The sequence below is a fragment of the Jaculus jaculus genome, chromosome 1, assembly GCF_020740685.1.
Source record: "Jaculus jaculus isolate mJacJac1 chromosome 1, mJacJac1.mat.Y.cur, whole genome shotgun sequence".
NCBI lineage: Eukaryota > Metazoa > Chordata > Mammalia > Rodentia > Dipodidae > Jaculus > Jaculus jaculus.
The window spans coordinates 331991059-332003661 of NC_059102.1; the positions used below are offsets into that span (position 1 = coordinate 331991059).

Consider the following 12603-nt stretch of genomic DNA (forward strand, 5'->3'; position numbering starts at 1 on the left):
AACTCCATTGTATAAATGTGCCACATCTTCATTATCCACACATCAGTTGAGGGACATCTAGGCTGGTTCCATTTCCCAGCTATTATAAATTGAGCAGCAATAAACATGGTTGAGCATGTACTTCTAAGGAAATGAGATGAGTCCTTTGGATATATGCCTAGGAGTGCTATAGCTGGGTCATATGGTAGATCAATCTTTAGCTGTTTTAGGAACCTCCACACTGTTTTCCACAATGGCTGGACCAGATTGCATTCCTGCCAGCAGTATAGAAGGGTTCCTCTTTTCCACATCCCCACCAACATTTATGATCATTTGGAAAAACATATATTTTTAAAATTTTATTTATTATATTCATTTATTAGAGACAGAGAGAGAAAAAAAAATGAGAGAGAGAGAGAGAGAGAGAATGGGCACACCAGGGCCTCCAGCCACTGCAAATGAGCTCCAGATGCATGTGTCACCTTGTATATCTGGCTTATGTGGATCTTAGGGAACTGAACCTGGGTCCTTTGGCTTTGCAGGATAACGCCTTAAGTGCTGAGCCATCCCTCTAGCCATTTAAAAAAATTATTTTATTTACTTATTTATTAGAGACAGAGAGAGGAGGGAGAGAGAAACAGAGAGAATGGGCATGCCAGGGCCTCCAGCCACTACAAGCGAACTCCCTACACATGTGCTAACATGTGCCTCTGGCTTATGTCGGACATGGAGAATCGAACCTGGGTCCTTAGGCTTTGCAGGCTTGTGCCTTAACCACTAAGCCATCGTTCCAGCCCCCTGTTTTCTTTTGATATGGGTTCTTGCTATAGTGCCCAGGCTGGCCATGAACCCTTATTCTCCAGTGATTCTTCTGCCTCAACTCCCAAGTAGGGAACTGCGGGGGTACAGTGCTATTCTGCATGGCATCCCATCCCTTTTAAGGCCGATGCTGCACAGTAGTTGTGATGGTTCACTTCATTGCCAACTGATGGGCTTTTCTATGCCCCAGGAGACACGCCTCTGGACATGTCTGTGAAGGCTTTTCCAGAGAGATTTCACTGAGGAGTGACGATCTGCTCTGAATGAGGGTGGTACCACCATATGGGCTGGGGTCCCGGACTGAATACTAAAAATGGAGAAATGGAGGGATCATGTGGAGCTGCAGCATCCAGCAGCCTCTGCTACCTGACTGTGGATGCAGAGTGTCCAGCTGCCGCATGCTCCCACGATCATGTCTTCCCTACCATGACGGACTGTACTCTCAGATAAGTTAATCTATACTTTCCATTGTCTTTTGTCAGGTATTTTGTCACAGTTATAAGAAAAACAAGTAATACAGAAAATTGGTTCCAAGGAGTGGGGTCATTGCCTCCGTAAACCTGGCCATGTGATTCTTGGGCCTTTGGAACTGCTTTGCTGGAAGCATGTGGGCAAGTCTGGGACATTTTAGAATGCTGTAAGCAGAGCCTCACAGACCATTCTGGTGGATGTTTGGAGAGCTGGGAGAACCGCAGGTGGTGGAAGCCTGGCTCATGAGTCCCGGAGGGGACTAAGAACCACACTGGGGACGGGGTTCAGGCAGCTCATGGGATTCTGCTGACAAAGCACCTGGAAGCCTTCTTTCTGTGTCCTGAGGACTTGAGTGAGATGGAATTTAAATGTAATGGGCTAATTTCTTTGGTGATAAAGGAAATTTTAATGCAGTATAACATTTAGGCTGTAGCAGTTATTGCTCACAGCATTTATTGAAGTTTATAATGAGGATTCAAGCAGAAAGACAAGGAAGAATGTGCAGTTTAGTAAGGAAAGGAGCACAAGTGAATTTAAAGTTATAGACAGGTAGGTGTAGACAAAACATCTATAATCATTAAAGAGATGAGCACAATTAAGAAGAAACCTCACATTTTGTACTGAGACATTATGAAAGAAAGGTGCTTTGATGGCAAGATCCAAACTTGTAAAAATGCAAATTTATTTGAAAGGAGAGATCTTGAATTGAGAATGCCTCCAGAGGGGTCTCTGCTGGAAGAAAACCACCTAGGGAGGTTTTTTTTAAAAAAAATTTTTTTTTTCATGTTTGGCCACTAAAATGCTCAGAAAATGATTCATGTGTGGCAGAAGGAATCAGAGGACCTTTCACCCTGTAGCAGAGCTGGGCTCTGTGTCCACATGGGGCTGGTTCTGCAGGCATACATTCATGGACCTAGTCCCGCACCAGACAAGTGTGGGCAAAATACAAACTGGGGACTTCAACTATGAGTCAGTGTGGCTTGTGGCTTTCTTCGTCAAGGACACCACAAAGTGACACCTTAAAGATGGGTCTCACTACTTTGCTCAGGCTGGCCTCCAAGCCCTTGGGCTCAAGTGATCCTCCTGCCTCAGCCTTCTGAGTAGCTGGAAGTACAGGTCAGCTCCACTGTGCCCAGGTCTGGCTCACCCCTCTTGAGGTAGACAGTGCCAGCTACAAAAGTTACTTGTCATGTCCACAGGGTTGATAAAGGTGTCTGCCCACTGTCATTGCAAGTATGTCTCCAATTGTGTGATGTACAAAGTACCCAGAAGAGCTTTCTTTACATGTTTAAGAACTGAGTAGTCAAGTGAAGGATTGTTTCTGGCTAAAGGGTCCCCTTAAGAAGAAGGATGAGCGCTGTGGATGAGCTATTCTCTTCCTGGATCTCCTGAAGTGCCTTGAGATCCCTGTGGGTTCTTAGCTGCCCTGGAAGCAGAGGGAAGTTAGAAGTGTGAGCATTGATCCTGATGTAAGAGTGAGGTGACCATGGGAAGGTAATGATGATCTGCCTGAAGTCCCACCATGCAGAAACAGCTAAGCACACATGAGAGAGAAAAGTAAAGCCATTCCGTAGATATTTTCAAATACGTGCAGAGGTGATAGCTTAGAGGCAAAATGCTTGCTTCATTTTCAGACGATTTAAGTTTCTTTTTGCTTTTATCTTGTAAATATAACATGGGAGTCCATTTCTGACTATGAGTAAGTGTTCTTTAGCAGTGGTTAAAAAAAAGTGAACAAGCTTATTAAAATGCTGCCCTCAGGTTAGCTGAGTCTAGTGTCCTGAGTCTTGGCAGCCCTAACAGGCCAGTGCTGGTGGCAAGCAGAAGGGAGAGGTGGTGCCTGGGTCTCCTGGCCTCTTCTCCTACCCACTGCAAACCCTTCTTCTTAGAAAGGACTGTGGCAACAGTTTTAAACTTTTTTATTTTTAAAATTAATTAATTTATTTATTTGAGATTGACAGACAGAGAGAGAAAAAGGCAGAGAGAGAGAGAGAGAGAGAATGAGAATGGGCATGTCAGGGCCTCCAGCCACTGCGAACAAATTCCAGACACGTGCGCCCCCTTGTGCATCTGGCTAACGTGGGTCCTGGGGAGTTGAGTCTTGAACCGGGGTTGTTAGGCTTCACAGGCAAGTGCTTAAACACTAAGCCATCTCTCCAGCCCCAGTTTTAAACTTTTAAGAAATATTTATCTTTATTTTTATTTATTTATTTGATATGAGAGGTGGGGGAGAGGGAGAGATTGGATTACCAGAGCCTCTAGCCATTGCAAATGAGCTCCAGAAGCATGCACCACCACGTGCATCTGGCTTACATGGGTACTAGGGAATCAAACCAGGATTCTTAGGATTTGCAGGCAGATGCCTTAACTGCTAAGCCATCTTCCCAGCCCCGATTTTAAACTCTAAACTCCCCTTGTGGTCTGTGAACAGCAGAAGTAAACCAGCCATGTGGTGCCTCTGTGAAAAGATGTTTTAACTAAGGAAAAAGAGGATAGGAAAAGGAGGAAGGAAGTCAGATTCAGGCCCCAGAGACAGACAGTGGAAGTGTAGGCAAAATTAATTTGAGCTGGGTCCCTGCTTCCACTGTTCTTAATCCCTTTGGCTCTGTCTCCTTAACACCTTGTGTGCAGTCCTTCTCCAGTTCTGATGGAAGAGTGAGCCCCTTTGTGTGGACTGGGCTTCTTCCCTCTCAGAGCTATGCTGAGCTTTGACATACATCGCCCTCCACACCCACAGGCTCCATGAGGAAGACTCAACTGACCACAGGTTTAAAATACTCAGTGAGAGGCTGGAAAGATGGCTTAATAGTTAAGGTGCTTGCCTGCAAAGCCAAATGACCCGGGTTCAATTCCCCAGGACCCACATAAGCCAGATAGATGCACAACTTGGTTCATGCATCTGGAGTTTGTTTGCATTGACCAGAGTCTCTCTCTCGCTTGCTCACTCTTTCTCTCAAATAAACAAGTAAAATTCTAAATGGGAGTTTGCCTCTGCGCTGAGCATGTTCAGCCCTTTCCTTGTCACCATCCCCACACAGCCCCACAGAGCAGCTTGCTCTGTGACATTGACAATGCACCAGCCACTCCGCAGTCTAGAGGAGATTTCAAGTGCAGGGCCAAGGTGTGGCTGCGTGGAGGTCATGTGCAAACACTGCGCCTTTTCGTCTTGCTTTTTTGTGAGGTGGGGTCTTATTCTAGGCCAGGCTAGCCTCAGAGTCACAGATAATCTCCTGCCTCTGTGTCCCAAGTGCAGGGATTCAAGGTGTGTGCCGCCACGCCCGGCTGTGGTGGTATTTTATGCCAGGGGTGTGAGCATCTCTTCATTCTGGAATTCTGAAAGGGGTGGCGGTGGGGTCTCCTGCATCCAGTGCCTGAGCATACTCTGCCTGTCTGGCTGACTAGGTGCAAATTCCTCGGCACTGTGCTGTTTGGTTTTCACCTGCCCCGTGAGGGTCACTGATTTGAGTGTCCACATCCTGTCCTCGTGGTCATTTCAAAGCTCTCCCCTTCCCCCCGCTTTCACCCTCCAGTCCCCTGTGAACAATGCTGGTGGATTTTTCCCACCCTGGGATCCGGGACCTCTGAGCTCAGTGGTGCCTGTGCTATGGAGGGTGTGGGTGGAGGTGAGGGGGTCAGTATGACTTCATGCTTGGGGATGTTTGGAACCCTGTCCTTAAATACATACTGTATGCAGGTGTGATGACCTGTGTGCCAGTGCACATGAGGGTTTGCATATATATCTGCATATCTCCTCGGGACTGAGCAGGGCCTGACTCACCAGCATGACCCCAGGCCCCGCAGTTTCTAGTATCTCTAGGGCCCTCAGAAATGTATGAGTGCATTTCAGCTTTTTTGAAAAATAATTATTTATTTATTTGAGAGAGAGGGAGGAAGGAGAGGGAGAGAGAGAGAATGAATATGGCTGACCAGGGCCTCCAGCTATTGCAAACGAACTCCAGACGCATGTGCTGCCTTGTGTATCTGGCTTACAGGGATCCTGGGTAATGGAACCTGGGTACTTAGACTTCACAGGCAAGCACCTTAACTCCTAAGCCATCTTTCCAGCCCCATTTTAGCTTTTGAAACTATGAAAAGACAATTATTATTTCCTTTTCATTTAATCCAATTATTTGTGTAACTATGCTGGTGCCAGGATAAAACCAGGTCCCTGTTCTCCCTGTGTGGACAGTCCTTTAATTCAACTCTTTATGTATTCATAAGCACGTGCTGGGACAAGTCACACAGTATCCCTTTCTCACTTGGTTCCCATCCATGCAGCAAGCACTCAGCACTCTGCGACAGTAGGGACAGGTCAGGGACTGTGAAAGTGAAAGGACTCAGGCACAGGTGTCATGAGCCTCCTCACAGGAGGGCCGAGAACTCACGGGGCTCTGGAAGCAGGTGATGGAAAGCAGTCGGCGGAACTGAGAGGCTAAGCTACTCAGCAGGTGGCAAAGTCCGCTTTCAAGATGAATGAATTCTAGATGTACTTTATAATGGCATATCTATAATTGACCGCACAGTGTTGTACACTTAAAAGTCTGTTAAGAGAGTAGATGACATTTGAATCATTCTTAAAATGAGAACATTTTCACAATATGAAACCGGACCAAGTCAACATAGGTGTGAGTGCCACCTCAGGCAGCCTGAGCACTGAGGCCTCCCTGTGGCAGGGGGTAGCACTCGGGCTGCCCGGTAAAGGCAGGGGACACACAGTCACAGGGGGATCTGGGCCAGACCTCTCTAGGCAGACCCAAGGGCAAGCTGCAGGGTCCTGGCGGGTAGAGGAGTGTGCGTGAGGAGCAGAAAGAGCCCTGGTCCTGGCTCTGGAGAGCTGCAAGAGGAGGGAACGGCCAGGTGATGAGGACTGCCCACCACTTTAGATGCCAGCAGTGGGATGTGGTGGCACACACCTGGAATACCGTATTTGGGAGGCTGTCTAGGGGATTCTGAGTTTGAGGTTAGCCTGGGCTACATAGGGAACCCTTACTAAATGAACAAAAATGTATATGCCAGCAGAGCCATTGTGGGGTTGATACTTGCCTTAAAAGCAAGAGAACCTGAGTTGGATTCCTACAACCATGAGGGAAAGCCAGGCGAGGTGGCAAGTCCCTGTAATTTTGGCACTAGGCAGATCCCAGGGGCCAGGCGGTTGAACCTATCAGTGAGCTCTAGGACCAATGAGAAACTCTGTCCCTGAAAGGGTGAATGACACTCAAGGAACAAGTTGTCCTGACGTTGTCCACTGGCCTCTACATGTGTAGGTGTGCACATGTGAACACACTGCAGAGTCCCTTCCTAGCTACTCCATCAGTTCATACCATTGCTGGAGGCCACACTCCCGGTTGGTTTCCCAGGCCCAGCCCTGCCGAGTGTCTTGAAGTCCTTTCCTAACCTTTATAGCACTGTTGGATGGAAGGGCCTTGGTGGCATTGTCCCATAGTTCCTCAGTTTTCAGTTCTTAGATGCTTGTCAGACCCACGCTTCCTCTGTGCTGCTGCCACTGCTGTGGAGGAAAGTCTTCGCAGGCATTATTTCTCCCACAGCTGTGCTGTCCTTGCATGTGTTTAGAAAACCCAGACACAACGACCGAACCAAAAGAACCCTCCACATGCATCGAAATGCACGACTCCATTCCCTACATGGCTCCTACCAGTGCCATTGTTGCTGTGAGAAATGTGTATTGTGATAAAATTGCACAGTGCCTGGTGGCTTAGCTGAAATCACTATAATGTGGAGATGTGTATCTTAAGTGTGAAGGGCCTGAATCAGGGATGCTTTTAGTAACATGTGCTTTAAGATCCACAGTCCCTAACCTGTGCAGATGGCTTACTTGCTTGGCAGGTCATTTGTTGTGTGTGGTCCTTGCCATCTTCTGTTAAACACCCTTCCTATGCCTGAGGCTCTTTCTTCCTTTTGACTTGTGGATCTGGGCAGAAGCCAGAAACGCCCTTTCAAGGGTTTAGAGGCTCCATGCTTGAGAGTTAGATTCTGAACAGTCATGTGTGGACGGAAGTGGTACCCCCAGGACTGGTGAGTGGCAGTAGTGACACCGGCTTTGAGAAGCAGAGGTGCTAGGGCTGAGCCCCACTCTCAGCCCCTCTGATGGGTGTGCGCTGGCCCTGAGCCCCGTAGCAGGTAGAGATGGGCCCCACTGAGCCGAGGTGGAACACTACGTCAATTGCTCCTGATTGTACTGCCTGCCAGGCTATGTCCGTACAACCGTTGGAGGTTGTACAAGCTACTGGGTTTCCTTAATGAGATCTTTTCGGGGTTGAACTAACTCGAGTGCATTCTATTATTTATAAAGAAGATAACTCAGAGAGTCACTTAGCCGATGGACATGGAGATGCTCAGCAGGGGGAGTGCATGATCTGCACTTGGCTTTGCCCATCAGCTGCATCGATTCCACAGAGCAGAATTAAACAAAATTGCAGCTATTTTTGCATTGGTACCGAGGCTTGCTGGGAGATAAAGGGCACAGGATCAGACACAGGAGAATGGGGCCCTGGTCCCCCTGACTTCTCTCTTGCCACAGTGATTTTGTGCAAATCGCTTCTCCTGCTTGGGCCTGAATTTTCTTATTTGTGAAATGAGAGAATTGGACCAGATAAACTCTAAGGTCCCTGCTGATCTCAGCAGCTTCTGCTGAGCGGAGCTGTCATTTCTAATATTAGCGATCAGCTTCTGGTGTCTAGATCAGCGCTAGCCGGTACACTGGCTGTTCATCCCATGTGGCTATTTAAATCTAAGTTAGTTAAAATTCAGTAAAGTTACCAAGATAATGTAATCAATATGAAACAGATATTTGGCATCTGCTCCCCTAGATCTTAGCACAGGATTCCTAAAACCCTTGTAAATGGGGACACTGGGAATCTTTTGTTCTGATGTTTGGTCTTTGAGCCCAGTTCCTGACATGGAGTTATCAAGACCTGGGTTCCAGTCCCAGCTCCTAAATCCCTTGGATTTTTTTCTGGGTGACAGGAGCATCTTTCATTCTAATGAAGCAAACCATAATAATCTTGTGGACTGCTTCAGGACGGGGCTGGTTGCCAGGGGAACGAGTCATGTGAGTAGAAGGTGGCAACATTCAGTCTCACCCTATCACCCTGCAGCTGGGTAGGGGAGGAGGCTGAAGGTTCTGCTGCTCAGGGATCAGTGCCACAGTCCGTTAACCCCAGACTGCAGAGCCTCCAAGAAATCCCAAGGGAGGAAGGCTCAGGGGCTTCTGGGGAAGCAAACTCGGAGGTGCTGGGAGGGAGGCACACCCAGAGAAGATGCGAAGCTCGGTGCTCCGCGAGCCACTGCAACAGATCCTCGGAGCCCTGTCAGCGTTCCGGCAGCTCCAGCACCCAGCTGGCCATTCGGAAGCGTGGCTTGCCACTGGCTTCTGAGCTGGAGGCTATCTTATGGGCTGGGCCCCTAGTCGATGGCTCATACCACCTCCAGGTAGTAGTGTCAGAACTGAATCAGGCTGGGGTCCTCTGGAGAGTAGGTGCTCTGGTGGCACCTGGGTTCTGAGTTGACAATTCTCTCTTGGTATGGAAGTTTAGCCCCTCAGTTGCAAGAGCCCAATTTTAAGTGTTCAGTGGCCATAGCAGGTACTGGCTCTCCTGTGGACAGAAGAAATGCAACACTTGTCCATCACTGCGTGGCTGGTTCAGGTGATGACGGCAAGTTCGTCCTCCTTTAGAGAGATGCTGAGGTTCTGGTTCACATCCAGTTGTCACTCCAGCCGTTAGCAACTGCCTGAGTCACTCACCTTGCTCCACACAAACACGCTGACTCCTCTCTTGTCCCTGCACTCTAACCTTGCTCTTCCCTATCTCAGAAATTGGTAGCCTCCACCCCACACCAAGACAGAAACATCAGGATTATTCTAGAACTTTCCTTCTTCCCACCCCTGCATCCATTTTGTCTCTGGTTGTGTCATTTACCCTTGAACATTAACTACACCGGCCCTGTTTCCCTCATTCCTGTGAGTAGTTCTGCAACCCACGCCCCCTAATTTTCCACTTCCCTTCTCTTGAGCATCTCGCTGTACTTTCTGTCTCATTCTAGGGTAGCCCTTCAACCACTCCTAGGAGTACTGAATCAAAGCACAACTTAAAAGCAAACAGTGTGGGTTCCATTACTGCCCCTCTTGCAGTCATATGCTCAGCTCCCTTTTACAGATGTTAACTGGCAACTGTGTGCTACCTTCTTCTTTAAAATAGGGTTTCTCACTGAACCCGGAGCTCACCAGTTGGGTTAGTCCAGCCAGTGAACCCTGGGGATTCTCTTGTCTCCACTTCTCCCGTGTTGGGATTATGGGCACACAGCACCACACCCAACACCTTATGTGGGTTCTAGGGATCTGAACTCAGGTCCTCATATTTGTGTGGCAAATGTTACACCCACTGAGCCATCTTCCCAGCTCCAAGTCCCGATTTTTTTTGTGTGTTACAGATTAAGTGATACAGTAAATGTAAAGTGCTTAAATTAGTGCTCAGCTTTGGAAGCTTGCCGCGGTCTGCAAGCCCAGTACTTGCAACACAGTGTGAGCAGAATGATCTGTGGCTCTTCCTCCTGGGGAGCTCACTGTTAGCAGGCAGGCATTCATCAGGTCATCCCTGGGGGTCCCACAAGTGTGTGTCACAGGACACCTGACTCTCAAATTGGTAGGGCTTGCAACGTTGTGGCAGTTGGGATGGCAGGCAGAAGGGCAGACATATTCCAGACCTGGCTTGGGAGGAGCAGGGCCATTGTGGGGAAAATACCAGAAAGAAACCCCTTGTGGTCAGAGCAGCAGGCATGGAGGGCTGGAGCGGCAGCACAAGGCTTTGAGTGTCATTCAAAGCTCCAAGCCAAGCTTAGAAGGTACACATCAAAACCTGACTTTCTGGGGCTGGGAGATGGCTCAGCGGTTAAAGGCACTTGCTTGGAAGTCTGATCACACAAGTTTAATCCCTAGCATTCAGGTAAAGCCAGATGTACAGTGGCACATGTATGTGATCCCAATGTGTCAGTGGTAATGGGAGGTAAAACCAAGAGCATCCAGAGCTCACAGATCAGCTAGGCTGGACTTCCCAGTGGCAAAGAACCCTAACCCTCAAACGAGGTAGAAAGAGAGGACCAGTACCTCAAGGTTGTCCTCCGACCTCCATGTGCCTGCGTGCGCACACGCACACCACACACACAAAAATATCACTTCCCTTGACGCCTTGCTGGACTATGTCCCAAGCCCTCACAGTCAGCTGACAGAGGAACAATCTGGGACCAGGAGATGTCACACACAGCGTCTCTGGTCCGGAAATGGAGTAATGCCCCTTTGACGCAGTGCAGGAGCTCTGCAGCACAGCCCAGGGCCCCTGGGGGTGACAGCCCGAGTTAGGTCTGCTAGAGCCATCAGGCACCTTCGTCATTTCTCAGCCTGGCACTGACTCCCCCAGATGTTCTGTGAGGTAACCCTGTAAAACATTTCTTTTTCCTTTTATATTGGCTTTGTTTGCAACTAAAGCTTCCTGAGGTGTATCTCAGATTGTCAATATATATGGCTGAAGCAAAAGTTCACTCTTCTCCCAGTGACTGGCGTTGAAGAGGGTCCACATGAAAACTGTAAGGCAACTGGGTTGTGCTGGCAATCAGGTGTCTCTCCTATACCACAGAATAGATGATGCCCATGAAGGGTCAGGGAGGATGGTGCTCACACAGGAGGTAGGACGGTGCTCCCACAGTGGAACGATGGTGCTACGTAGGGTCAGGGAGGATGGTGCACACCAGCAAGCCTTGAACACTCGGTCCTTCTCCTTCATCTCCCAGGTGCTGGCATTATATATGGGGGCTAGCATGGCAGGCTCACCATTTGTGAAACAGAGAGAGTAGCTGGGTTTGGTAAAGCACCTGCAAGGCCTGCCCAGGACGGCTCTCTAAGTGACGGCTTTCAGAGTCGGTGTTCCATCCATCAGGCTACCAATACCACCTGCTGCAAGGGGAGAGATGGAAGTCTGCTCACACGGCCTCACCCTTTGGGGCCTCTCAGCCCGTAGTTATTGAGAAACTTATTCCCACTCGGTCAGCGTAGATACTGGTTAGTGGCAAAGGTGGTGGTCTATGCTGAGAGGACAGAGGTAGGACCCCAAGGGAAGGTCAGACCTTCAAAAGGAATCTGGAAGAAAAAGAAAGAGCAATTAGCACCAGGATGGTTTCAGCTGTGCCCAGGCCATTTAAAATGAATACACTTCAGAATCTGAAAGCCCATAGCATCTGTTACTAATCGAAAGATTACTTGCAGACAATCTGTTTTTCATAGTTACATTTGGATGTGTTTATTAATATACTGAGTCTAACATAGTGGGATCCTTTCTGGAAATTATAATAATTACTTCTGAACCTTTTAATCATCTTTTAATCAAAACAATGTGCTGGGCAACGTGTGGCTGAGGCTACATCTGATTACACTGGCATCAGCTTCCTTGGAGCTGGACGCCAATGTGTGCTGTCCCCACAGCTCCCTGGGCAGCGAGTGCCTCACTCTTGGTTCTGTGACGTTTCCACCTGATGCTTCAGAGACCGAAGAGTCTAGTCCCTGCTTTTCCATTTATTCTTGGTCTCTGGTAAGTTACTTCCTGTAGATGTTCCTTGCTCACTGGTTAAATGCTGTACAATTAAAAGGCATGTTCTAGCTGTGACCCTATGTACTGTAGAATTCTGTGACTTGAATAAAGTGGACAATTCCTGTCAGCACTTGCGCCATCCAAGAACCACGGTATTCTCCAGGGCCTGTGCCAGAGCTTCCTTCGGTACTGAGTGTCCAGCCAATAATGACACAGAAGGGTTCAGCATTCTAGTTCGACAGGGGAGCAAACATTGGTGGCCTAATCAGAAAGATTAAGCCCGTTAGAAATGTCATCTCAAGCCTTCATAGTAGTTGTGGAAAACAGCATACACAGGAAAGAGGGCATCCTGGGGGTGACACAGGGAACAGGCAGTTTCCTGAGGGGGACATGAAGAAGGGACAGCTTCGTGAGGGCAATGTGGAGAAGGGAAAGCTTTGTGAGGGCAGCATTTTTAATGCCTGATGAGACTTTGGTCCAGATTCTGTTTGCTGAGCTAAACTATCTGGGCTGTTTATTTTCTTGTCATTCTGTTTTTTTAAATGTTGTATTTATTTGAGAGAAAGAGGCATATATATGTATGTAGAGAGAGATAGGGAGAGAATGGGTGTGTCAGGGCCTCTAGCCACTGCAAACAAACTTCAGACACATGCATTACCTTATGTGTCTGGCTTACCTGTGTACTGGGGGATTGAACCTGGGTCTTTAAGCTTCTCAGGCAAGTACCTTAACTGCTGAG

General features: G+C 48.3%; 1 protein-coding gene across 4 annotated transcripts in view; it reads left to right on the forward strand.

Moving 5' to 3' along the window:
- Hhat (hedgehog acyltransferase) overlaps window positions 1–12603 on the forward strand; it is a 407044-nt gene that overhangs the window by 242400 nt on the left and 152041 nt on the right. The window contains exon 10 of one of the 4 annotated variants that reach the window (XM_045141568.1): window positions 11759–11864. The exons of the other annotated variants lie outside the window; for them this stretch is intronic. Coding sequence (XP_044997503.1) covers window positions 11759–11864 — 106 coding nt within the window. The remainder of the gene's footprint in view (window positions 1–11758; window positions 11865–12603) is intronic. 4 annotated transcript variants of the gene reach the window in all.